This window comes from Pholcus phalangioides, unplaced genomic scaffold, assembly GCF_987345545.1.
Source record: "Pholcus phalangioides strain wild (caught in Gottingen) unplaced genomic scaffold, Ppha-v1.0 ptg000008l_1, whole genome shotgun sequence".
Lineage (NCBI taxonomy): Eukaryota > Metazoa > Arthropoda > Arachnida > Araneae > Pholcidae > Pholcus > Pholcus phalangioides.
The window spans coordinates 4,584,904-4,610,405 of NW_028301601.1; the positions used below are offsets into that span (position 1 = coordinate 4,584,904).

At 35.9% G+C, this 25,502-nt stretch overlaps 1 protein-coding gene across 1 annotated transcript in view; it reads right to left on the reverse strand.

The window, feature by feature from the left end:
• Positions 1-5,564: 5,564 nt before the first annotated feature.
• LOC149083525 (cyclic AMP-dependent transcription factor ATF-6 alpha-like) overlaps positions 5,565-25,502 on the reverse strand; it is a 35,806-nt gene continuing 15,868 nt past the window's right edge. Inside the window, exons 8-14 of the mRNA XM_089234038.1 lie at positions 24,238-24,353; positions 20,635-20,874; positions 19,146-19,310; positions 18,514-18,634; positions 17,591-17,675; positions 14,474-14,693; positions 5,565-5,652 (exon numbers count right to left, since the gene is read on the reverse strand). Coding sequence (XP_089090164.1) covers positions 5,646-5,652; positions 14,474-14,693; positions 17,591-17,675; positions 18,514-18,634; positions 19,146-19,310; positions 20,635-20,874; positions 24,238-24,353 — 954 coding nt within the window. The 3' untranslated portion in view covers positions 5,565-5,645. The remainder of the gene's footprint in view (positions 5,653-14,473; positions 14,694-17,590; positions 17,676-18,513; positions 18,635-19,145; positions 19,311-20,634; positions 20,875-24,237; positions 24,354-25,502) is intronic.

Below are 25,502 nucleotides of genomic sequence, written 5' to 3' on the forward strand. Positions count from 1 at the left end.
ATTCGCATATCTCGGTGAATATTGCACTTAAAAACGTGAAATTATTTCAGTTGGCATCGGGAAAAACAGAGCAAAAACTTCTTAATTGGGTTCTTTGGCACACGGGGACGGTATAAAAAGTTGTTTTTTTTTATTTTATAGCTAAACAACCCCTTACAACATGAATGACATATCTGAGTTGGACACGTGATTTGGATACTTTTTCTAGTTGGGTATGTCTATAAGATTAATGGCTCACCAGTAAAGTGCCATACGCCCTGCTACCCATGCAGCCTCCAAATACACGTAAAAAAATAGTTTGAGACGAAATACAGTCAACTCTAATTTTAACAAATACCATTATAACGGGAAAAATATCGTTTTAACGAAAACTTTTCTAATCCCTCGGATAGATTTACATAGGAACAATATAAAAATCTGGAATTCCTTTGTAACGAAATTTCGTTATTACGAAGTGATTTCTCGGGTCTCTTGGAGTTCCGGTCTAATGGGGTTTGACCAAAGCGTATTAATAAAGGGTCTTTAATACGCTTTGGGTTTGACTCTATTTCCCCCCCCCCCAAAAAAAATCTGACATTTTTGCAGTAAAGTAATTGAACTTCGGCAATTTGATCTGAAAACAGTCCTTTTTATAATGATTATGTCTTTTTTACTTTTTAGGAAAATTTAGGAAGGAAACAAAAGGAAGAAAGGGTGGGGAGAAAAAAGAAAAATGACCAAGAGGTTGTGCGTAAATGCCTCGAAATTCCACTTGTGCGCAAGGGGATTCGCACCTCACTCTCAGTTTTACGACAAAATTTGGCATTTATGAGACGTTTGACTATGGTCACGATTAATCTCTATATGTATAGCTTTCAATATTAAAATATTTCATTTATACGAAGCACAATTTCAATTATTTGACACATTTTCATTTTGATTCGAGCTCCAAATCTTTGGCATTTAGACATCATTTCCAACTATCAAATCCAAGCAGTTTTTGCAGATTGTGAAAACGCGTCGCTGAATTGGTTTTGCATGCGTATTATCAACACTAAAAACCATAAATTTTAGGTTGACAGATACAAAGAGACGCATTGAGTGGGCTATGGACATTTCAAAGTGAAGACTTACGTGAGAATTTATTGCACTTTTTTTAGAAATCAGCAGATGCAGTGAGTCTCTAATAAACGGATTTAAATTGTTTTAATTGTAGTCATACGCCTTTTCAGAATTTTTTTTTTCTAATGTCCGCAACATTGTTCTTGCAGGATAGGAAAATTGCATTGAAATTATTTGGGATGTTGCAGGCCAGTAGTAGGGCAGTTAAAAGGAAGCATTACAGTATCGATTAAAAAACTTTAAACATGTGGTGTCAATCTTAGAAGAAGTCCTAATACAGGGGCGGCTCGAGCTTACCTGTCGCCCGGGTGCGAAGCCTCATGTGCCGCCCCTACTGGCGACCCTGCTAGGAAGCTGATAGGGCTTCGGTGAAGGGCACCTGGAGATAAACCTGATTTTTTTTTTTTTTTCAGAAGAAGGCCGCACATCATTGTTTACCATGCCAAATGTGCGTGACCATACGTCCCGCTTTTGAAGTAGAAAATTTTTTGTCTTTGTTTTTTGTGTGTGTTCTAGAATTATTTTACCATTCTTAATAAATGCCAGATAACTTAATCCTTGAAAGAGCACTTATTTTTGTGAGCCATCTTAACTGGGTAATTTTTATTAAGAAAATTTTTCGAAAGGTGTTTCTGGTATTCCAGGGGCCGGACAAGTGAAAAACCAAATTTTTCCTTTGCCTTCGTTTGACTATTGTGAATCAAATTCTGAGTGAGGGTATGGGCCCGTAGGCTGGGATCTTTTGCAGGCCCCCTCCCAATCAGATTTCTCACGGCCCCTTATAGCCTGAAAAAGCTAAAAAATTATGAGAATTATCCCGGGCTCTTGTGAGGGCCATGGGTGAGGGAACCAAAATTCACACATGGCCCTTGTAATAGAGTACAGGGGTTGCGCTTGACCATGTGACCCATTGCGGTCACACGGGGCACCGCTTAAAAGGATGCTAAATCCGGGGTGAATGGGTAAAAAAAAATTCCATTGGCCAAAAAAAACCAAACTGTCGGCTCTGGAGGGGCGCAAAATCCGAAATGAAGGGTCGAAAAAAAAAATGTTTTGTTAGGAATTGTTTGGATAAATTGTGAGGGAGGGGCATGACCTTCTAAGGGTAGGGCTGACAGGGCTCCAGCTTGAGGTCCGGGACTAAATCCTTATAACTTTTCTTTTTTCACACTATAAATTAACTGTAGAAGGGGCTCCGTGGAAAATCGGGCATGGGCCCCACGAAAGATTCCCTGACGCAGGAGGTAGGGGCTATGGAGGGAGCAATAGGTAGGAGGCGCAAAAAATAAGTCCCACACGGGTACAGATTTTGTCTCGAGCCGCCCAGATAGCTTAAATTCTTGTTTCTGGTATTACGATCAGATGCCTTGTCTATTTTCTCAACGTTTCCGTTGTCGAGGTATAGTATGACTGAAAAGCGTGATGTCGTGAATTTTTACTGTGTTAAATTTTGTTGTCTTAAGTAAAGTCTACGCTGCCGCCCCTTACAACCTGCCGCACCCCTTGCACCCTCGCTTAAGCTGCCCCAATACATTATCACAGCAATGTAGTTTTAAAAAATTAAATTTCGCGGGTATTTTTCCTCATGTATGATTTGGTCTCTTGGAGTTCGTTATAACTGAATTCGACTTTATTTCTTTCCAGCAGAGGCAATGGATTGGCACCCCCTTTCAAAATTCATAAAAAATACCCCAGAGCAATCATTCTCTATTCGATTTTTATAAATATATTCACTCAGTGCCGGCTGAAGATAGCTTTGTGCTAAACTAGATGGCTATCCGTCTGTAATTGCATGAAAACGATGGGGTTTTTTATAATTTAGCTTTCATTTTTCATTCATCTACTTCTTGGATTACATTTACTACCAGCACTCAAAAGAATGTCAATGAATGGTCAACAAAGCTTTGTCTGCTTCTCTGCTATGGCAGCCCTCTTTGAATGAAAAGTCTGCTGAACTCACACAATTTTCTGTCTTTACAGTTACTCCATTTTGCTTTAAACCTCTTCTATAGTTTGTGTCAGGGCCTACTATCACCCCCAAGTCGTAAAACCACCGAGATTACATGAACCACTTTTTTTATTTCCTTCCTCATGTTAATGTTACTTGAATGGGGAAAAATTACGAAAAATATATTCTATGCATTTTGTTTGAAATTAAACGTTTTTAGTCAGAGTGACTAAAAAAAATTTTAATGTCACAAATTTCTTCGTGGCCCCCGTATCAGTAGCCGTGGCTCCCCTTTTGCAAGATTTTCATCCGTGGCCCCCGAGGAATATCCTAGGGCCCCCCGGTTGAGAACCACTTATGTAGAGGACGGGAAGAAAAAAATATATTGGTGCATTGTACTGACTTCTCTAAGAATTTTTCCTTTCTTTTTGCAAGTTCCTAGCCGTCAAAAAATTCCTTATTTCTCATTTAGATACCCATTTAGTAATGTACTTTTTTTAGATACCGATCATTCAAGATTGTTCTCTCTCATTTATTCGTTTCATAAGTCATAATGAATTTTTGATATAAAAATTTTTCATTTATGCAACGTCTTATAATCCGTTGATATTGATTTCAATGATTCCTCGATTAGAAATGCTACAGTAATACAGCATATTTGCAGTGATTTCAAATGTTTCGAGTTGGAAGGATTGAAACATAGCAAATATGTGATGCTTATTCACCGTCATATTCATTATAGCATAATTTATATAAATTGTGCATATCTTCTTCATCCCTGATGAAGAATTACAATAAGAATTAATGTAACCTTCTTTGAAAAAATTAGGAAAAACGGGGCAATTTTATAAAAAAAAACGGCGGGAAGGGAGAAATTTCTTATTCTTAAAACGAAAAATACAAGAATGTTCTGGTACGAGTCATGTTAAGGAGGAGAAGGTCGAAGCACCCAAAAGCTTCGTAAAAAAATAACAGGACATTTCGATAACCTCCCATAAAGTTTATTGAAGGGGGGTGGCCTCACATAGCCTCCTCCTCCAGGTTCTGGCGCCTATCAAAGTCTTACTAACAGACTCCTATTAGTAAAGTTTGAGTTTAAAATATATTGAATATTTAATTGAAAGTGAGAACTGACAGATTAAGTGAATATGTAATTACCGTATTTTAACGTGTATAAGGAATCCCGATTTTTTGGACTTAAAAATTTAGGAAAAAAGGTGGGAAAGATATATCTATAATACTATCCATGTATAAGAAATCTCCTCTTACTTTGGGGACCCAATTTTAAGCAAAAAGGGGGGGTTCCTTATATATTTTCATTCGATCGGGTCCAACATGGCAAACTCTTGAAGCGTTTACACGAGATTTGGAGTTGCTCCAGATCAACTTAAACAGGATTGCAGCATGGGCAAATGAATGGAGCATGACGTTTAGCGTTGATAAGTGCATGGTCGCTCATTTTGGTTCGAAAAACCCACGGTTCTCTTACGAGTTGAATGGTGTCACTATCCCGGATGCAACTAGAGTCAACGATTTGGGAATTCTCATTGACGAGCGACTTAGGTTTTCTAAACATTGTTCAGCGGTGGTCAAAAAAACGAATAGAATGCTTGGTCTCATTTTCAAAAAGGTCTCTTCGCGTTTTCCTAAAGTCATTCTTCCGCTTTTTCGAGGCTTAGTTCGTCCTGGACTGGAGTATGCCGTAAGGTTTTGGAGACCATACCTACAGAGGGACATAGACGTGGTTGAAGGGGTGCAGAGAAGAGCTACACGTAGCCTTATTGGCACACAGGGCTTGAGTTATGAAGAGAGACTTCATTTTTTGAGTATGTTTACATTGGATGAACGCAGGTGTCGAGGAGATATGATCGAAGTGTTCAAAATTTTCAATGGGATGGATAGGATGGACCATGAACTTTTAGTACACCGCCAATCGACTACTTTTACAAGGGGACACCAGTATCCAGACCAAAGTATTCTTTATGGGCATTGTATATTATTTTATCATGTGTATATATTGTTTATAATTTATGTTAATTGCATTTTTAATTGGGTTGCTGTGTTTTTGAAATATATGACATCCATATTTTTATGGGCATCTTTTTATCAGCCACCTTCTTGGGCATTTTGCCTGTTGTGGCGTTTTATTTGTATTTATATATGTTAAAATATGGTAATGTGTATTTTTGTCTTATGGGTCTGCTGTGGAAAATCATTCAATATAGGAAATAATGATCAAGATGACTTTCAAATTATTGAATAGCATTTTCAATATGGGAAAGGAGTTTCGATTCAAGTTTGACAAAAAAAAAAAGTTTCATTTCCTCTTTCATTGAAATATGTGTGTAATTTGCACATGCACTCATAAACCAAACAGAACATGATAGCAATAGTTGATTTTTATTTTACACAAACAGTAGGCACAAACACGTTATCGTACACATTTGCATCTAGTATGCATTCCCCTGCAGAATTTCTAACAAATCAGTTACATGTAGGAACATGTGTGTGTATATGCATAGCCCTAATGTATCTATGTCATCAGCCTTGAGAGCTTGTTTGCGTTCTCGCTGGTGCTGCATTCTGTATATGTCTTTCATATTCTGAAGTGAAGATGGTAAATGATTGAATTTTCATGTTATATAACAACATAAAAAGTTCAAGTGGTTGCCAAGCATAGGGATCATTAAATAGGTTAATCTTAACTACAAGAGTAAAGGCTCCCTTTACTCCCAGGGAGCTACAAAATATTAGACTGATACGCCAATTTTTCTGGCGCATCAATAACTGAACCACTTTCGATTATGATAATAATAACAGATAAGAAACTACATGCATCAAAATTAAAACACTGGATTTTATTGCTCAGGAAACACCAAAATCTACATAATTGTACTGCGTGTATCCGTCACCATTACACTGACTTTTGTATTTTGTTCTATATATAGCACCATTATTATACTTGACATTGTTTAGAATATAAATCATTTAAAGCAAATGTCATCTTTTTTTCCTAAAACATATCACACAAGATGCAAATTTACATATTTCTTTTATTATAGTTATTTACATAAATACATTTTGATTCCAGTTACATATTTCTCACAGTGTCTTCGATTCTTGTTTCGGAAAAAAAAGCACATATTGCATGCATGACTAGAAGGGGGGGGGGGGATTAAAATAAACTAGGCAGTTGAATATTGCAGCATTTTCAATGTATTGCAGCTGTGAATTATGATAAAATCTGTACATAAGAACAATTAGAAAACAGAACAATCTCAGGAGCAAACAAAAGCACATTCAACATTAGCTGAACGATCAATTATAAATAAATTGTTACATGCAATATGAAACAGCACAGTGAAACCTCTCAATGGACCTAATGGAACTAAAAAAATGTGGCCTTCATTCAAGTTGCTGTTGTTAGAGGTTCTGTATTTCTGAGACGAAATATCAATTTTTTTAAATTTCATATAGTATGGATTGATTTTACAACAAACTGTATGAAGCTGTTTTGCAGCATGAGATTTATTTTACATTTAATTTTGCATTGCGCAATATTCATATGGGGGAGGGGTCTTGCACATTCTCTGGTTAGTAACTACTTGTAAAACCTTGGTACTATGGATTGTGTTTTGGAAACCACTGGTGCAGCAGGGGGTGCTGTTCAACTCATGCAGCCTCATGAGGCACCAGTATAAAGGAGAAATGCCAAATCAGTGATAAATAGAAAAAAATAATTTTAGAAAAAAAAATATTTCGTGTGTGAAATTTCAAACTACGAGGGTGTTAGATGGAATTATCTGCAGATAAAACTGTAATTTTTAATGCATTTCATCCAGCTGTGAGTTTTCGTGGTAACTTTTACAGATACTGCTTATACATTGGAGGAGTGCCAAAGCATTGCTTTACACAGGTGAAAATTTTATCTTGAGCAAACCCTGGGATGTGAGGAGAAGAACTCTTACATAGTTTTCTGTTGGTAGGGTTCAAGAAAAGACTACTCTTTCGGAGTAAATATAGAAGACTATTTTTCTTATGATGTGCGTAAATTCTCTTTTATTTTAATGGCCAAAAGTGGCTGGCTATCATTCAAGAATTTTTGTTCAGAGCTTATCCTTAGCATAATCAATTCTGATCTGAATACCCTATGTGTAAATACTGCACTCAGATTTTACCCAATGAACTCGTATGATGTGATGTTCCAGTAACAAAAAAACTTCACATGCTGTGTACAAAGTTGTACATCTTCATGCAACTTCCAAGATAGCTAACAGAGAGAGCAAGTGAACGTCACATAATACGAGTTGATTGGGTTAATGTTAATGCAATGGGATGTGTTCTGCTCCAATAAAATGTGGCCTTGTTCAGAGGTAACTGTTGTTCGGAAGTGACAATGTAGAGGTTTCAGTGTACATAGAGGAGATATGGAGTAAAAACCTTCATACAAAACGTTTGCTATTTTTTGCACTTGAGAATCGTGCGTAACAGCATTTATCAACTTAGTTGTGCATTGCGGGAAATTTTAGAAATAATAATTGTAATTACTATATATATATACACTGAGTATTATATTTATATATTATTTATATATATAGCCCTTGCATACACACAATGATTCTGTGAGAACTCCAAGTATTCAAAAATATTTTGTAATTTTAAGGGTTGCGCTCACAATACAATCACTACAATTAATGCATAGCTTTTCTCTGAGGATTCAAGTTAGAATTGATTCGATACAAGTTAGCAGTTCCTCATACATAATAATTTCAGCAATAACTATTCTAGAAATCTAATCAAAGCACATACTAGAACTAGCATCTAAGATCATTTCATTCCCCCATGATTTTAATATCATAAAACATAATCATAATATTTTTTTGCTAAATCATGGTGAGTCTCAGAGAAATGTAGTGAAACCAGGGTTTAAAAAATACCATGTAACATGCTTTATAAAAACGAATATTCACACTTTTTTTACGTTCTCTATAGCTGCATTTATATTTTCTATAGCTAATAGCATCACATGTCTAGGAAGTCTGACATGGGATTGAAAACTTCGCTTTCATAATGTATCTTGGGATGGCTATGAGCCAGCATTAGAATACCAGGGTTTGAGTGTGCAAGGTATCCTAGACCTCTAACACAAAATGAAAGTAATGATAGTACTATCCCCCCCCCCCCACAAAGCAGAATATTGTAACATATGTTGCAGAACAGTGTTGATGCAGAATAATCTCTGAAAGAATTTTAAGAAAAGAACTCTTCTGCAAAAAACACTATAAAGGAATTTATACCACATGACATTTTCAGTCAGCTGAGGGCTCATTGCAGAATAATGCAAAACATTGTTTTTGGGAAGATACTATCATTGCAACCAAACAAAAATTGTACATCAAACCAAACAATTTTTGTAATGGAACCTAAGATAGGAACCTAAGATAAGAACCCCCTCTTATGAGAATGGCAAAGACGGAACTATGGGGAAGGAGGGGGGGGGGTTCAAAGATGGCAACTGCCCCTGGCAGCAAAATTTAAGTGATGGGAAGTTTTAGGTAGGAAAGAAAATCCACTGTTATAAAATCAACAAGTTTTGTTGTGGGGGAGGGGCAGAAAAATCATGTTTGTTGCCTCTCACAAAACCTAATTACAGCCCTGGGGAATAGGGTAACAGTTTTACGAGATTATTATTATTGATACTTGCAGGGACCCATTTTTTGTTAGTATATTACTGAGATACCAGCAATGCCTCTGGAATCATCTATAAAGAAGACTGTGGCAATGCGGTCACATTCGGTTTATGCACATGTGGAAAAATTGAAAAAAAATAAAAGTAAAAGCCAGGCATATTCATTTAATTATCTAATAAGGGGGAATGAGATTTTTCATGGCTTTCGCAATATAATGTATATGCGTTTGGGAGGAAAAAATATACCTCTTCTTAAAATCAACTCTAACATTACTTGGTGACTTATTTTCTCTCTCTCTATTTTTCGGCACTGGTGGCTAAAATTGCATGTTAAATATACTGATAAGAAAAACAAATTTACTGCCCTAGGTTCCACAGTAAAAAATATTTATCTTGAGATGTAGGCCATCTCATTTTATAGGTATACTTCTGAGACAGACATTTGATAACAGAACAGCACCTTCAAGGAAATTAATATTAACACTTTGAATTGAACTGTTGTACTACTTGATCATAACTTTTCCAAAAACAAGCAATGTCAATTTCAAATATGCCAAGCAAACTGTGTGAAGAAACTTAAATGATATCATTCACATTATGCACATGTTTTTATCTACAAGAAGGTTGTCCATAAAATATTTTCCAGTGATAAAAATAATAAACCATTCAACAAATTGCAAACATTCATCATTTTTACTCATTGTTCATAGAGACAAAAGAGATTATTCCAGCATTTGAAAAAGGTATAAATAAATACCTTAATTTTCCTCTATCACAAAAGCAATGCCTATCTACAAGCCTTGTAAAAATGGCCATAATATTTTACATAACAATCTGGATTTACGGAAACTTCACCGACAATTCACTGCCATGAAATTCAACGATCGGATAATTTACCAACAGTGGGTCACCAGTGATTGAGCAAGCATGAAACCAAATGAATGACCATGTGAGTAAGCAATTATGTGAGTCAGTGACTTATAAATGGCCAAATAAGTGGGTGAGTGAATTACCAAGAAAATGAGCGATTGAGTGAGTGACCATAAGAGGGACTCCCTCACTCATGTGCTCATTCACTGACTCCCTAACTTGCTTGATCAATCACTCACTTGCTCATACACTCATTATGTCACTTTAGCGATTAATTGTTTGTCAGTGAATTTTCCTAGCTGTGAATTGTGTGACGATGAATTATTGGCAATGAATTTTCTGCACGCAAATAGTCAGATATTAATTTATAAATAAATAGCGATAACTTAGTTTGGGGACTTGCATCAATAGGTAAAACAAGAACTTTTAATTACAGTATTCATTTGTAGTTACAGTATTACTTTTAGTTACAAGAATTCAACCATTCCTTTCAAAAAAAAAAAAAACAAATAATAATTTGTTCTAAAAGAGCTATCCAATATGTTATATTTCCTTCAACATAAATTTTTCAGCATCTCTAATCACAATCTTCCAACTTGAATAGGAATATAGTGGAATGATCATACTTTGATTCAAATGCAAAAAATTGTTACACTGAGAAGAGTAAAAAAAGTCAAATAACTTTGTAAACAGTGCGTGTAAAATATAATATAACTACATAAATAAACTAAATGCCATGTGCTTGCTGGGTGAAAACCTTCCCCTTAAAGCTAAAATATTTTGATTCCAGAAAAATATGTGAGCACCTTAGTTATTTAAACAAAACTGAAATGTAGATCGGAATGTAACAAAGAAATCACTCGGCACATAAAGTGAAACAATACAATACAGCTTAGAATTTTTTTCCACTTTTCAAATTTAAAACATTAATGTAGCAAATAAAGGCATGTCCTAATCTTACTGAGCACTAGGATGATTTCATGTCACTTGTGATAGCTGGTATAATTTGTATGAAAGTTTATTTCATGCCATTAAAAGCTAATGTGGCATTATTTGAATGATGCCAATCAGGGCGTTCACAGTATAGGATGTGAAAATCCATAGTGATACAAGAAAAGTGATTTCTATCTAGTGACAATCTACTTTGAATGCACAGCACAGATTTTTGCACAGAAAATATCTGAGGTTAGTTTGAGAAATCACTCACAGGATTTGACAAGCAAAAGATACACAAAATCTGCACTTATACAACAGATCCTGTCTAAGACATTATCTTAAGGGACCATACAATAAAAACTTTTTGATCGGGAAATGATTCTTTGCGAGAAATAAAAGCATAACTTTGGAAATAAGCATTCTTAAACAGGAAACTGTCTTAAGCTGGATCCATTGCATTTCGGTGATATATCCAGACACAACTAGGTTTATCGCTAAGATTTCCAATAATATAAAAAGCTATATACATCACTGGCAGTGTGAAAAAAATATATTATGTTTTTCTGAATCTAAGACGATTACAAACATTTCAAAGACAAGACATATTTATATATATAACTACCACCCTCTTTGCCATTGAAGCTTATGAACTATGTGGAGTCTCACAACTTACGTTTCTTTTCAGCATTATTGTGACTGAAATGTGCTCTTTAGACATAGATGCAATGTGAACAAGAAAAATATGATATTACTCTGCATATGGTACACTTCTCATGGTGATATGGTTGTGACTATTTACCCGTCTCGGCCCTAGGGCCATTTCGGAATGTTTATGAAAACACAGATGCCTCAATCAAAATTCAAAAAGAAAATATATATGAAAGAAGTGACATACATGCAGTAGAGCCTCTATTTATCTGAAATAAAAGCGACAGAACCCATTTTAGTTATGAGTAAATATCTCCGTAGAGATGTAAAAGAAATAAAGTAAGAGGCTAATGAAGGAACAAGTCCAATGGTTGCCCCAAACAGGTATTAAAAGGGGTGTGAAAACATCAAAATAATTTCACCATCTTAAAGAACTGTAGTGTAGTGTAACCATAGGTATATTGTCAATTAACAACATGGATACCACTAAAAAAAATTTTTCAATTTAAATATAATACATTAGAAGAAAATTTGCTTAACTACTAATACTAATAAACCAGACATGCATTTGTGACGCTTGAATGTTTTTTTGATTTTACGTGGGTGATGATGTCAGTCTTCCCACCATGACCGATGTTTATGCCTGTAACACAACTTGTGTGTTACAGGCATAAACATTGGTCATATAAACATTACATATTTCTTTACAAAAAGAAAAAGTCTGCCCTTTCCTGGAACATTTGATGAAAGGAAATTCAACAAAATAAGTATCTTTAAAATTTATTATTTTTTTGCTTATTAGTATTCATGTTTTGTTATCACACGTACGTAACTTCAACAAAAGAGAAAGTTTTGAAGTTTGGAAGATGGAAGTCACATGAGCATCACTATAATTTTCAATTATTATCCAAGACTATTGGCTGCTAAGTTATTTCCCTGCACGATAAGACAAACAACTTTTCTTGTTACCATCAGAGGGTTTGTAGAACTTCCCAACTCTATAATGCCCAGATCGCCCAAAGTCGGCCGAGTAGGTTAATGCCCATAACCGCCTCAAGTCGGCCCAGCTAGGGGGTACGGGTATGTTTCGGTGGGCTTTTGTCACCAACGGGGAAGAAGATGAAAGCTCTTGTCAGAGGCGGGAATGGGAAAGACAACTGCAACGCCCTATCAATGGGATTTTAAAAGCTGATGTACTAGAATGTTCCTTGAGAATGAACTAAGGGTACGCAATGCATTTTACAAAGAGATAATACTGTGAGGAAATGGGTGTTTTCAGTAGATAAATTATCTCCCGAAAATCCATTGAAATGAAGGGGTGAACGTCAATGCAAAGGGTGGCATGAATAGAAACTCATGGAGAAAGGGTGGGGGAGAGGGGAAAGTGGCCGAAATTTGGACGAGTCCACTTCGAACACAAAAAACTTGGTATTTTCACGACCCTCCCAGGTTTTCTATCTGGGCGTTAAAGAGGAATTTCCCACTCTTCCCCCATTTACGATGTGTGACGTCATTTCAAAAGGGGAAAAAGAACAAAGGCAAAAAACGTTTTGTCCCACAAGAAATTCCTTAGGGTTTGTTTTCAGAAATAGGGATTTTTTTGAATGAAGTAGGGAATTTTCAGGGACAATTAGGGATTTCTTGTGATTTTTGTAAAAACTCAAGAGGTTCAAGAACTTTTGAGGGAGGTCCAGAGATGAAGCTAAAATTCACAAGATGTCCGGAAAATTCAAGAGACTTAGCAGCTATGGAAGTGTAATGATTGAATGATTTATCGTTGTAGGCCTGTTGCTCTCTGTGGCGAGACTTTTTTTTAATGTGAGATTGGCTCGCATTTGTGCCTCAAAGTTGGGAACCACAGGAAACCAACTTCAGCCAACCACCACTGTGATGACGGTGGGAATCGAACCCGGATCCTCCCGATGCGAGTCTGTCCCTATGACCACTCAACCAACACAGCGGTGCTTAACTACTATAAGTTAACTGTACAATTCACCTTGAAAAAAAAAATCCTCAGAGAAATTCCAAACATGCCAGAATGTGTTGTGTGTGTGTATAGGTATGGCCCTAATGTATTTATGTTGTAAGAATTATGCATGTTTTGTGTTCTGGTGGTGTATGTTTGCAATGTCTGATGCTTGACTGTAAAAGAGCTCGCTGTCCTTTAAATGCAAACATGTTTGACTTTATGCACATATAAAAAATTATTTTGCTTATTCTGGATTGCAGAAAAGTTTAATGTCAAGCAGAGGCCTTGATTTACTGAGGCATGTACAACTTTCACTGGTGCAACATGACATGTGATGGTTAAAAAACCAATCAAATTGACGATTTTCAAAATTTGATTTTTTTTAGATAAATTTACCTGATCCACTCCGACTTTTATTTTTCCATTCTTTGTAGGAAAGATTTTTTTTTTTAACTGTGGATCCATGAGGCAATTTTTTACCCTTTACCCTTGGCTAATTGAGGCTCTACTGTATCTTCAATCATGGGAAAAAATAAACTGAATAAATAAGAGAAATCACTGAAGAGATTTTTTGCTCTGAAAATAGTTTATGCAAAACGAATATGAACAAAAATAAAGACAAAAAATTTCAATATTTCTACCATAATTATTCCGATTGGTTATTCGCCATATAACGTGACTGCCTTCCCAATCATTCATTACATAGATCTTTTCACACAGACTTTCACAAGCAAATATGAATAAATAAATGCATAAATTATACATGCGCCTCTGCTTCGTTTTTGTAACAACGAACAACAATCACGAATTTCATGACAGAATTTTTATTATAGAATATTTTAATCATGGTGTAATGTGAATATTATGCATAGTGTAATATAAATATTTTATGTAATAGGATTTAATATTCACTTGATTAAAATACATTGTTATTGCTTGCACATTTTATGTATGTGCTGAACACGCTCTCAATATTTTTCTTCCATTCATAGAAAAGTAAATGACATAAAAAATGTGCAAAAAAATGATAACTTACTGGCAAGTCATAATATATAGCTATAATGTATTCAAGTTCATGTTAAGACATTCACAGTGACGATTACCTTGATGCAAAGAATTCAAAATAGTTATTAAAAATTTCTCGTGCAATAAATATAAGAAATAAAAGAGCACTGCTCCCCCGTTAACATATAATGCATAGTCTAGCTATGTGTCATGGCTCAACAATTGTGCAGTTCTGAAAGGGAAAAAAACACACACACACACAGTGACATTAGTTTACTGTCAAGGGAATACAGAAACAAAGGCTCACGTGTATGTCCTTATATTGAACTTTGGTTTCTGTAAACTGTTGGTATCTTCACTGGTAGAATTTCGCATGAACTTCTTGTAGAATTGAGCTCTGGTGTTGTTCCGGTTTTGCCTGAGATGAGAAGGAATAGCAGATTCTTTCACATAGACCAATTTTGTGTTTGTCACTTCGCAATCTATCTGCATCATCGACACATGTTCGTTCAATTTTCCTACCGAATCTGGAAATGCCAACAAGCAGATCAATAAAGATACAAAAATAGTGTTAACAAATCAAGCAATAAACATTCATGCAGTCTCACATAAACAAAAGCTATATATAGGCCTATATTAAAAGAAAGAATCTCAGGGCAAAGGGCCATCGTTGTTACAAATTCATTATTCTCAATGTTCCCTCAACACTAATATGAACATTAACAGGAAATGCAAACTTTCATGGCAAGAGTGCTTTTGAGAATTTGTAGTGCTTTGTGCATGGATGCATATACATGAGACCCTAAGGTATTCATGTTATCAGAGTTGTGCTTGTTTTGTGTTCTTGCTGGTGCTCTTTGCCATTTGTCTTCCACAATTCAAGTTTTTGGCATTTTGTTCTCTGTGCATTCTTCCATATATATACTATAATTTTCTGTGTATAATCCGCAAGTGCTGATTTCATTCACAAATAACAAAATATTAGGGAATAGAAGGAGTTGCTGATTATACATGTTTCTTTTAAAAAAGTTTTTGACTTTTTACACGACATATACAGGGTGATTCTAAATTCATGGGACAAACTTTAAGAGGTGATATAAGACACCTAAACAAGAATTTTTGATCATAGAATGTGCAGTTCAATTGCAATATCAAAAGCAATAGAGGGTGTTTTCAGAAAGTGCACAACACCACTTCACCAAAAACTAATAGACGAAAACGAATAGTCTTAAACAGAATCAAAATATAGTGTGTTTAATGATTGGTGCTTTTATTTATACCTTTATAAAACAGAAATCTGTCTAAAATGGGATATTATTTCAGTCTATTGATGTTCCCTTTCATACAGGTTTCACTGAACAATATTTTTCTGACAGATTTGCTGCGATATGTGCAATTGACCATTTGAGGATGCATATGCACCTTTGGATTGGAGTCTGTTTTTTATTGGTGCAAAGACCATCAAAATTTTGCTGCACCAAACAATGACTAAGCAGTACAATGATTTGGGATAGAATTTGCATTACTCAGGTTGTACCATGAGAAGGCGCCTACTATATTTCAATACAGAGCAGCCTCGAATGGTTGACTACACTTATTGCAGCAAATATGTCAGAAAATAGAATATTTGCTTTTGCTGAAGTTGTAACGTATCGGGATCCGATCCCTCTACGTTAATGGTGATCTTGTCGTTATGTGGGAAATTCCATCTTATTTTAGACCCCAGGGACCTCTCAGTTACCGGAAACCCCCCGAGGACCCGCTGGCAAACCGGTAAGGGCCACAATGTTCACTTAGTTCGGCAGTCGGCGGGTGGGGTCTTTCGGCTGTCGAAAGAGAACGAGCCAGAGGTCGGGCTACTGATGTCCCATATAAATTAATTTCCCTTATGACGACGATGTCGCTATTTTCGTGGAGGGGTCTGGTTCAAATTCTGTATAGTTTGGGCGAGGCTTAAGGGTTTGTCTCGTAAAATATTTTTATTTTTATCTCCAAAGCAGAATGTTTTGCGATGTTCTGCAACGAGCCCTCAGCTGACTGAAAATGTTCTGCGTTAAAAATTTGCATATACATTACACATACGCGTTTTTCTACACTATTCTTAAAATTCTTCCAGATTGTTCTGCAACAGCACTGGCTGTTCTGCGACGTACGTCGCACATTTCGGCACATTTTGCTTTGGGGATTTTTATTAAAGAACCTCCCGGGGGAGTTATTACAAGTCTCGTTGTATGGAAAACATAGAGTTGTACTCACTTGTTTTTGGCGGGGGGCTGCAGACCTTCGTCGGAACATTTCATTTTTTTTTTGTCTTGTTTGGTTATTGTTTACATAGTCGGGAGAGTCTGATCAGCTCTCCGGATTGTGTCATGTTGCCAGATTTCCGATGTAATATTTTATTTGTAATGTTTATTATTTATTGACGCATAAGTATGTAAATCAGATATTTTTGTTGAGGCGAAAAGGCCTTGCGATGACATGTGGTCCTAAAATTTTTATGAAATGGGAGTATAAATTCCTCCCTCTTTGTCTCTCACACTGCGCTCATCCTTTGTTTGGTTCATTCAACGGAAGCCCTCTAGTTGGACGGTTCTCCGTCTTGCTACTGTATCATTTGGCCTTAGGCTGGGAAAATAAGCTAATACTTATTTAAAATGAAATAGTTTATAGTATCTGAATTTGTTTCCCGGCAGGTCCGGAATCGAAAGCATTAATTTACCTTCATAGTCGAAATACTTCATTGCTGATGATAGACGGAAAGTAAAGTAGCAGCTGGCCTTGTCAAGGCTACATGCAGTAAGTAACATCCTGGAGATTCGGCTCTCAACCGAGAGGCCCCCTGGAGCTGATCGAGGTGGTCCAGCCCTCAACCGAGAGGCCCCCCCCGGAGCTGATCGAAGCGATCCAGCTCTCAACCGAGAGACCTCCACTGATACTTACGGGGATACGCTACGCAGAAGTGACTATCAACGTCTGATGTCCGATCAGCATAGAAGATTGACTATTGATGACCATAAACCGGTGAGACCATATCTTTCTGTCAATGTCAAATAGAGGGTTCTATGTTGAATTAATCTACTGTTAAAATTGTCTAACTTATACATTCAAACCTAATAAATAATATTTTCATGCGAAAGTTTATTTGTAATAATTTTCCACTTGTCGTTTGCCACTACAGTTACTGGGCATTTCGAACCGGGCAAGCAACTCCCATAAGGGACGTTGCAAAGTGCTGTTGTGCACTCTCTAAAAACACCCTCCACTGCCTTTATTATTGCAATTCGACAGCACATTCTATGACCAAAAATACTTGTTTGGGAGTCTTATATCACCACTTTTTTGTTTCTCGCATGAATTTAGAATCATCTGCAATTCACAAATCATATGTAAGAGGTTATACTATATTTATTTATCTGTCACATACCATTCAAAGTCATGGCTGGCATAACTAAGGACATCCTTGGCCTGATTGTTTGATTGTGAGCTGTAGCAGGTAACAGTAGATGATCCTGAAAGAACAATTATTTGTCGTCTAAATACTTGCACATTATTTAATTATAGGAGGAAGTTTAATACAAAATTTCTGTTATTCCCTTCCCACAATCAATTATTGAATTGAGACTATCAAACAAATGATATAAACAGTAATCTGAAAAGAAGATGTCAGTCACTACCATACATGCTGATACAGTAGACTCCTCCCAGAAAGTAAAAATGGTGTACGTCCATTCAAAGCAGTACATATGTTTTTACACCAGTTACCCATCATAGTGCTAAGAGCTGCTTGGTTCCTTTCTCTAACTGAAATTACTATACAATAAGTACGTAGTACATATTATTCCTGCAAAAAAAATAAAGTGGGGTTCTTGGAAAGAAAAAAGAGTGTCTCAAGAAGGCAATTCAAAAATTTTCAGTGCCTTGGATTATCCGGAAACTTGAACTTTTGAGTTTCAGATTTTCGAGACTCTACAGTAAATCTGACAATGAACAGTTGAAGATCAGTTCGAGAAAACAAAAAAAGAAAAAGATTCCTTAACGTTTGGTGGGAAACAAATAGATAAGGATGTGAAAATCTCAATGGTCAACATAGATCATTCAAAAAGATGAAAAATAAAAACCTTCTAATATGAGTAGCAAATAATTTAGTCAATCAGAATACAGTCATGTGTTACCAAAATATTTTTTGATTAAATAAGATAAGCAAAATGTGTATAAGATTGGAGGAGATTAGTTTGTTTTCTCTCCCTTTCATAACCGCATGATAAGCAACCAAGAGTACAGCAAAATGATAAAAACATTTATGGATAAATCATGCAATAACTTCTGAACTTCTTCAAGTATGCTTACCCCAGAGAAAGACACAAAATAAAATGTATCGTCTCGGCGATTAATTGCATCAAAGAAATCCTCATAATCTTTTCTAGGAGAATGGTACACAGCGATTCCATTATCAGTCAATTTTCGACCCCTGTCATGAAAGATTTCTTTTTTTGAGAATCAACAAATAATAATAACTCTTCATTGGGCGAAAAAGGATCTGACAGGTGCTACACAAACAAGTTTTCAAATGCCAAATATAGAAATTAAAATGTTAGCTTATTTTCATAACATTCTCATTCAAAAAATATAAATTTTATTTATGGCTGAATAAAACTACATACTGAAGAATAAAAGAGGCACATTGCTGTTCAGTTTTGATTCCTTTTTTTTTTGGCAAATGGAACTGTTTCATGTAAGCATTGTCTTGTTAGGTGCATTGCACATGACGCAAGGGGTTGAATAACTTTATATAAGTTCATCAAAAGGTGAATGTATATAGAATCAAAAAATTCATTTATCGAAACATTCTGGATAAATCATAATAAAATCAGCTTATCATATCAGCGCAAACTAAATTCATATTAAATCGCAGAAATATCCTTCCAACTCAATGGAGCAATCATTTCATTTTTTAATGGGGATAGAGGCAGCTAACTCACCAAACATGCTTGGGGTGATCTTTCTTTTTCCTTGAAAATGAATGTATGTTTGGCAGAGGATGCATGATTTTCTTCACATTCTCCTGGTAGGCTTCTATCATAGAATCTTTCATCTTCTGTTTTTTCTCAACTCTATGAACCCAGCCTCGAAGATCATTTTCTAACCTATCACAAAAAAAGAGACATGAAAATGGCAATTATTAATTTCAAAGACAGCAAAAAACATCAATTTCACTTTTTTTTACATGAAAAACCCCATAAAATCTCCATCACATTAGTTTTGTGGTTGATAATGAATTGAAAACCTCTTCCACTGACAAAACTTAGCTTATGTAAGCCCTGCATAAGCCTTAAAAACTTTTCTATATTTTCTCTAGAATCTGGCAACCTTCATAGGACATACATCAAGGTGTTTTTTTTAATTCAGTTAAGTGTTCACAATCTGATGCCAGTGTGTGTTAAGAAAACCGAGCATCCCATTGGATACACTTGAATTAATAAAATTTTGCATTACATTTGGAATGGTGTATGAAAAGTAATTTGATTGTTTACTTGTCTTGGAGACCAAGCTATTTGCTTTGGTCAGGGCTCTCACTTACAATAAGAAACAAGACCTTATAGAATTTGTGTCTAGACATGGTTTGGTATCTACTTCACTTGAGTTTTTTCAATTTTGAGATACAAATGTAAGTTGAACACCAATTTGAAAAAAAAATCACACCACAATAAGAAAAAAAACCTTCCACTATCTGAATTACATCCACCAAATTATCATTCATGGCAGTTTCCCATTCCAACTTGAAAGATAGATGACAACTCATTAAATTATTGCAAAACTACATTTGAGGGGTTGAGAATCAAAGTGGTCAAAGTCACTGGAGTGCAACTTTTTTCATAACCAAGTGTTCTTTCTTGAAAGCTCCCGAAAAATCAGTTTTCCTAGAAATTATTTTTCGCTTATAAGACACTTCAGAGTTTAAAGTGTTTTACAAGCAAAAAATCATTTCAAAAGAAAACTGATTCTTGCGGGAGCTTTCAAAAAAGAATGCTTTGTTATGAAAAGTTGCAGTCCAGTGATTTGAACCACTTTGATCCTCAACCCTCCATTTATACAATGAGACCCTAATATAACGAACTCCGTTTCACCAAATTCTCTGATTTAACAATTTTTCTGAGATTCTGACAAAAATAAAGGTCAAACCCCTAATTAATGAATATAAACCTTCAAAATTAAAAAAAATTTTAAATTAGCATTTCGAGGAGCATGTTTATGCTTCTGATCGATTTGACCTCGATTTAATGAATCAAATTGTCTATTTCTTTTGATTTGTCAAATCAAGGTTCAACTGTATGACTAACTTGGAGATAGTTACAGATAACATGAAAGCAATATAAAAAAAAAAACTATCCAATGGCGATAACAAAATACATTTCTCATCAATGAAATTTAGCAAATGCTTTCCACAATTTTTTATAAATTACAGTTTACCTCTGAGACTCTGTTTTATTTATGTATGTGGGGCAAACTGTAACATTAAAGGCATTCTCCAAATCTTCAGCAAACCCAGCAGCGATATCATTGTGAATTCCCTTCAACTTTTGATAAGAGATGGACTGATTTTCTGCCGAGCTTAGCTGCTCTTCCCAGAGTAATGCCCGTCCTACTCTGTGAGGAAGTGGAACTTTGGTGATTTCAGGGTCAAAGGAGGTCTTCTTCTCAAATAATCGGCTGTGCAAAAATGAAAATAAAAATCATTAAAACAATCAGAAGGGAAAACAAATGCAGATAAATTATTGAAAAATGCCACCTGCACTACAATCGAAAAAATTCTAGTGCAAAAAACAGAAATTAATTTTAAATTAACACAGCTCAGAAAAGGTTGAATTTAAATTTAATGTAGACATCCCTTGGTTTTTACTATTGATTGGTTCCACAAAATAGTTATGTAGGACGAAATCGAGTAAAGTGAGTTGAATTTAGCATGGGTAAGATAGCAATCGGGAGAAAGGGGAGTTCTTTAGTACAATAAATATCATAAATAGCAATAAATATTATACATATATATAAATCTAGTAATAAAAAAATTGATAAATCATCCCAGTTAGATGAATTTAATTAATACTATTTAACAAACACTACATATTTCCGACAGTGTTAAATCAGACGATAATGGATTATTCCTAGTCAGTGTGAGTCTGCTATACCAAAATTCTTGAAATAATAGGCTCATATACTTTTTTAATAAAACAGTCGAGATTTGTCTTACCAATGATTTCTGAATACTTAGCACAAATGTGAAAATACCGTTGGAATGTTTTTCTTTGTTTATAATTCTTATGGCATAATCAACATGTTAAAAAAAACTATCCATTTTTTGAAAATTGGAAATGGGCTGAACAACAAAGGACAGCTGGCTTTCATCATTCATGTCATTTAACATGATTACTACATCATGAATCATTATCTATACATAGTTTACTCCACATTTGTTTGTGAGCTATAAACTATATTAATAAGTGAGTCAATAAGATCTTAGCTCACTCTGATGAGTAGGATGTGAGTATTTTATACACTTATTTCATCTACATCCTCAAATCAAATAGATTCTAGCATTATAACTATGCCATCTCTTTAATTTGCAAGCTTATTTCCAGATTTTACATCATTCGAATCAAACCTGGAAACAAATTTCACAGGTTTGTGAGGTTTTAAACCAATGTTTAAAAATACAGTTGAGTCCCGTTTTAACGAATATTGTTATAGCAAAAATTTTGTTGTAACAAACACTTTTCTAAACTCCCAGATAAGATTGCATAGAAACAGTGGAATTCCTTTATAACAAAATTTCATTATAAAGAAGTGATTTCTTCGGTCTGTTGGTGTTCGGTATAATGGGATTTGACTATAGTGTTGTAGCAAAATGCATAAAGCAAGGGATACCTGTAAGTGCAATTCCAATACGTCTCAAAGCAGAATATAATGAAATCTGTGACATACACTGCAGAACAATCTGTAAGAATTTTAAGACATTATGGAAATTTTTACCGCAGAATATTTCCAGTCAGCCGAGGACTCATTGCAGAACAATGCAAAACATTCTGCTTTGGGGCCATTATGTATCGATCACATACCACATTATGAACTTTGGAAAGTGTAAACATAATCAAAATATAGAAAAAAAGCTGCAAAACATACTGTTACTGTCCACTTTTATTGTATCATCGAGAACATAACATGTTGAATCAGCGTTATCTTCAGGTCTGTCTAGTCACAAAAAATTCTCTCGCGCAGTCCCCGCATTTGGCGACCGTTGGCCACAGTCTTTGGTGAGCCGCCGCACACTCCCCCCCCCCCCCAGTAGCGAACTTACGGTTCGAAACGGTCCGGGAAATGGACAGTTCGTCCGGAACGTGTTTTTCTTGTCTGAGGAACGGGAGGCGTAGGTAAGGTAATTCTTGTTGGTGACGGACTGGAATCGTTCACGTCTGAAGCCAGGAAGGCGGGTTTCAGTCTGTCCAGAGAAACTGTTCTTTTTTTTCCACGGACATCGATGTCGAATGTCTTTTCACGTCGTTGAATCACTTGAAATAGTCCGTCATATGGAGCTTGAAGCGGCTTTCGCACTCCATCGTGCCGAATGAATACGTGTGAGCAGTCTTTCAAATGAGGGTGGACGAAAATACTTTGTGGTGCATGACAAGATGTTGGTCGCGGTCGTAATTTTGTAAAATGTTCTTTGATAGTCTCAATAAGTTCTTTTGATGATGTTTCCCTCGGAGTGGGATCGAATATTTCTCCGGGAAGTCTGAGACTAGTGCCGTATACCAATTCCGCGGTGGTAGCTTTCAGATCATCTTTGAAGACGCTACGGAAACCGAGTAATATAGTGGGCAAAGCAGTACACCAGTGTTCTGTGTTATAGGCTTTGATGGCAGCTTTGAGGGGTCTGTGTAGCTCCTCTACGAGGCCATTTGCTTGCGGGTGATATGGTGAGGACCGTATTCGTTGAATTCCTAGTACTCTTGCCAGTGCTAGGAAGAGGGAGCTCTCGAATTGACGGCCTTGATCGGTTGTGATTTTGGATGGCACCCCAAAGCGAGATATCCATGTTGCGTAGAATGTGCGAGCTACAGTCTCGGCGCTGATGTCTGGAATCGGGACCGCCTCCGGCCAACGTGTGAACCTGTCGATCATAGTTAGACAATAGGCATTGCCACCAGAAGGAGGAAGAGGACCAATGATATCAAGATGGATGTGATCAAATCGCTCAGTTTGGTCAGGAAATAAACCTAATGGGGTTTTCGTATGTCGTGTTATTTTGGACTTTTGACAAGGTATACATTGTCTGGACCAGTTATTACAATCTTTATTTAGTGAAGACCAAATGAAGCGAGTCCGAATCAATTTAGTTGTAGCTTTAATTCCTGGATGGGAAATATTATGAATGGTCTCGAAAACCTGCTTACGAAACTGTTCTGGTATGTATGGTCTAGCTGTGCCAGTGGAGAGATCACAAAATAGTGAAGTATTTGAGTCTGGCAAAGTCACTTTTTTGAGCTGTAATCCTCGTGGATTTTGTAAAAGATCAGTTAAAGTTTGGTCGTGTTCTTGTGCTTTTGAAATTTCGTTATAGTCAATAGGATTGGGCATTGAAATTGATGTTATGCGGGAAAGTGCATCTGCGGGTATGTTTTCGCTACCTTTTATATAGTGTATGTCAGTAGTGAATTGGGCAATAAAATCTAATTGCCTGCATTGACGAGGGGAAGCCTTGTCTAATTTTTGCTTGAAGGCATATGTTAGTGGTCTATGGTCCGTGAGTAAAGAAAAGTCCCTAGCTTCTAACATATGCCGAAACTGCTTTATAGAAGCATATGCAGCCAGCAATTCACGGTCGTACGCGCTGTAGTTGCATTCCGCGGGAGATAATTTCCTAGAAAAAAATGCAAGAGGCTGAAGCTCGTTGTCAACCACCTGAAACAGTGCGCCGCCAATGGCAAAATCGGATGCATCTACCTGAAGTACGAGTTTGGCATCGGGTGGCGCACTGTTTCAGGTGGTTGTTACCTTAGAGAACTTGTTCACTGTTACCTTAGAGAACCCAAGTTGAATGTCAACATCAGCAGTACAACCATCAACCCAGTTGTCTTCTTGGCCACCTTAGGTGAAATATTTACCCTCACAATTCTTGTTCTTAAACTTTCATTCTGGAATAAGAATAATATGTCAGGACACACTACAAGTGTTGCAGTTCACCACTGATAATGTATTTTACATAATAATGAATATTTATTTCACCACAAAAAAAGTCAGAATTTTTTCTATACATTTGTTAGGTAACATTTTGTAAAAGCAGTGTTTTACTGCATTACAATTGTGTGCAATCCAGCAAACACATTTACAGAGATGAAACATCTCATATCCAAAAAACTAGTTGTCTTATATGTGTGCTGTCATCTGGTGGCCTAGTTATAGTCTTTATACTTGAAAATACCAACGTCCAACAAGATATGTGAGGGATGTTAAGGGGGCCTTTCAGTTCTGATAGTACTTCAACCCTCAACTGGCATGGTGGGCATTATCTTGACCCCATGCATTTCCCAACATGCCACTCCTTTGAGAAAGAAACACATCCAGTACATCCTGTTATCCTTTCAATCAGGTTGTTTATACATTCCTGACAAATTTATGAGGTTGTTCTATTTCCCTTTCCATTATTTTATTCATTCATTCATTCGTGGGGTAAAAATAATCCAGCCTCACCATTTGCGTAAGACATTTTTTATAGTGTTAAGATTGAAGTGTCGTCTGGGAAGAGCAACAGTTTTCTCGATAACGGTTTCAAATTAATGATAAAACATTGGATATCTGAGGTGAGCATGAGGATAGTGTTGTTAGTTAGTTCTACGTAAGATCTGTATGATCAATATTTCATGGTGTTGTTTGCAAGTACTGTATTTCCGACTTAAAATAAGACTAATTTTGGTGCTTGTGAAAATATAGTAATTATTTTAATTTGTAAATTTTATTTTCTGACTATATTTTAATCATATCTGTCCAGTTCTTCAATCATGAAAATTACGTTCAAAAAATTTAATATGTAATTTTAAAAAATTTTCAAAAGTCATGTATCCCTCTATTTTTTTAAAAATGTGTCTTAATAAAAGAAAATTTTTCAGAAAATAATTACAAAAATTTGAAAAATTATTTAGTGAACTGGGTAAGTGCAATGGGTTGCACCCATTGCTTTTATGAAAACTCTTTTTGTTGATTTTTAAAATGCATTAATACTTGCTGGGGTTAAAATTGTACCACAACGGCAGTTACGCACAGAATTTTCACAACACTAGTTACAG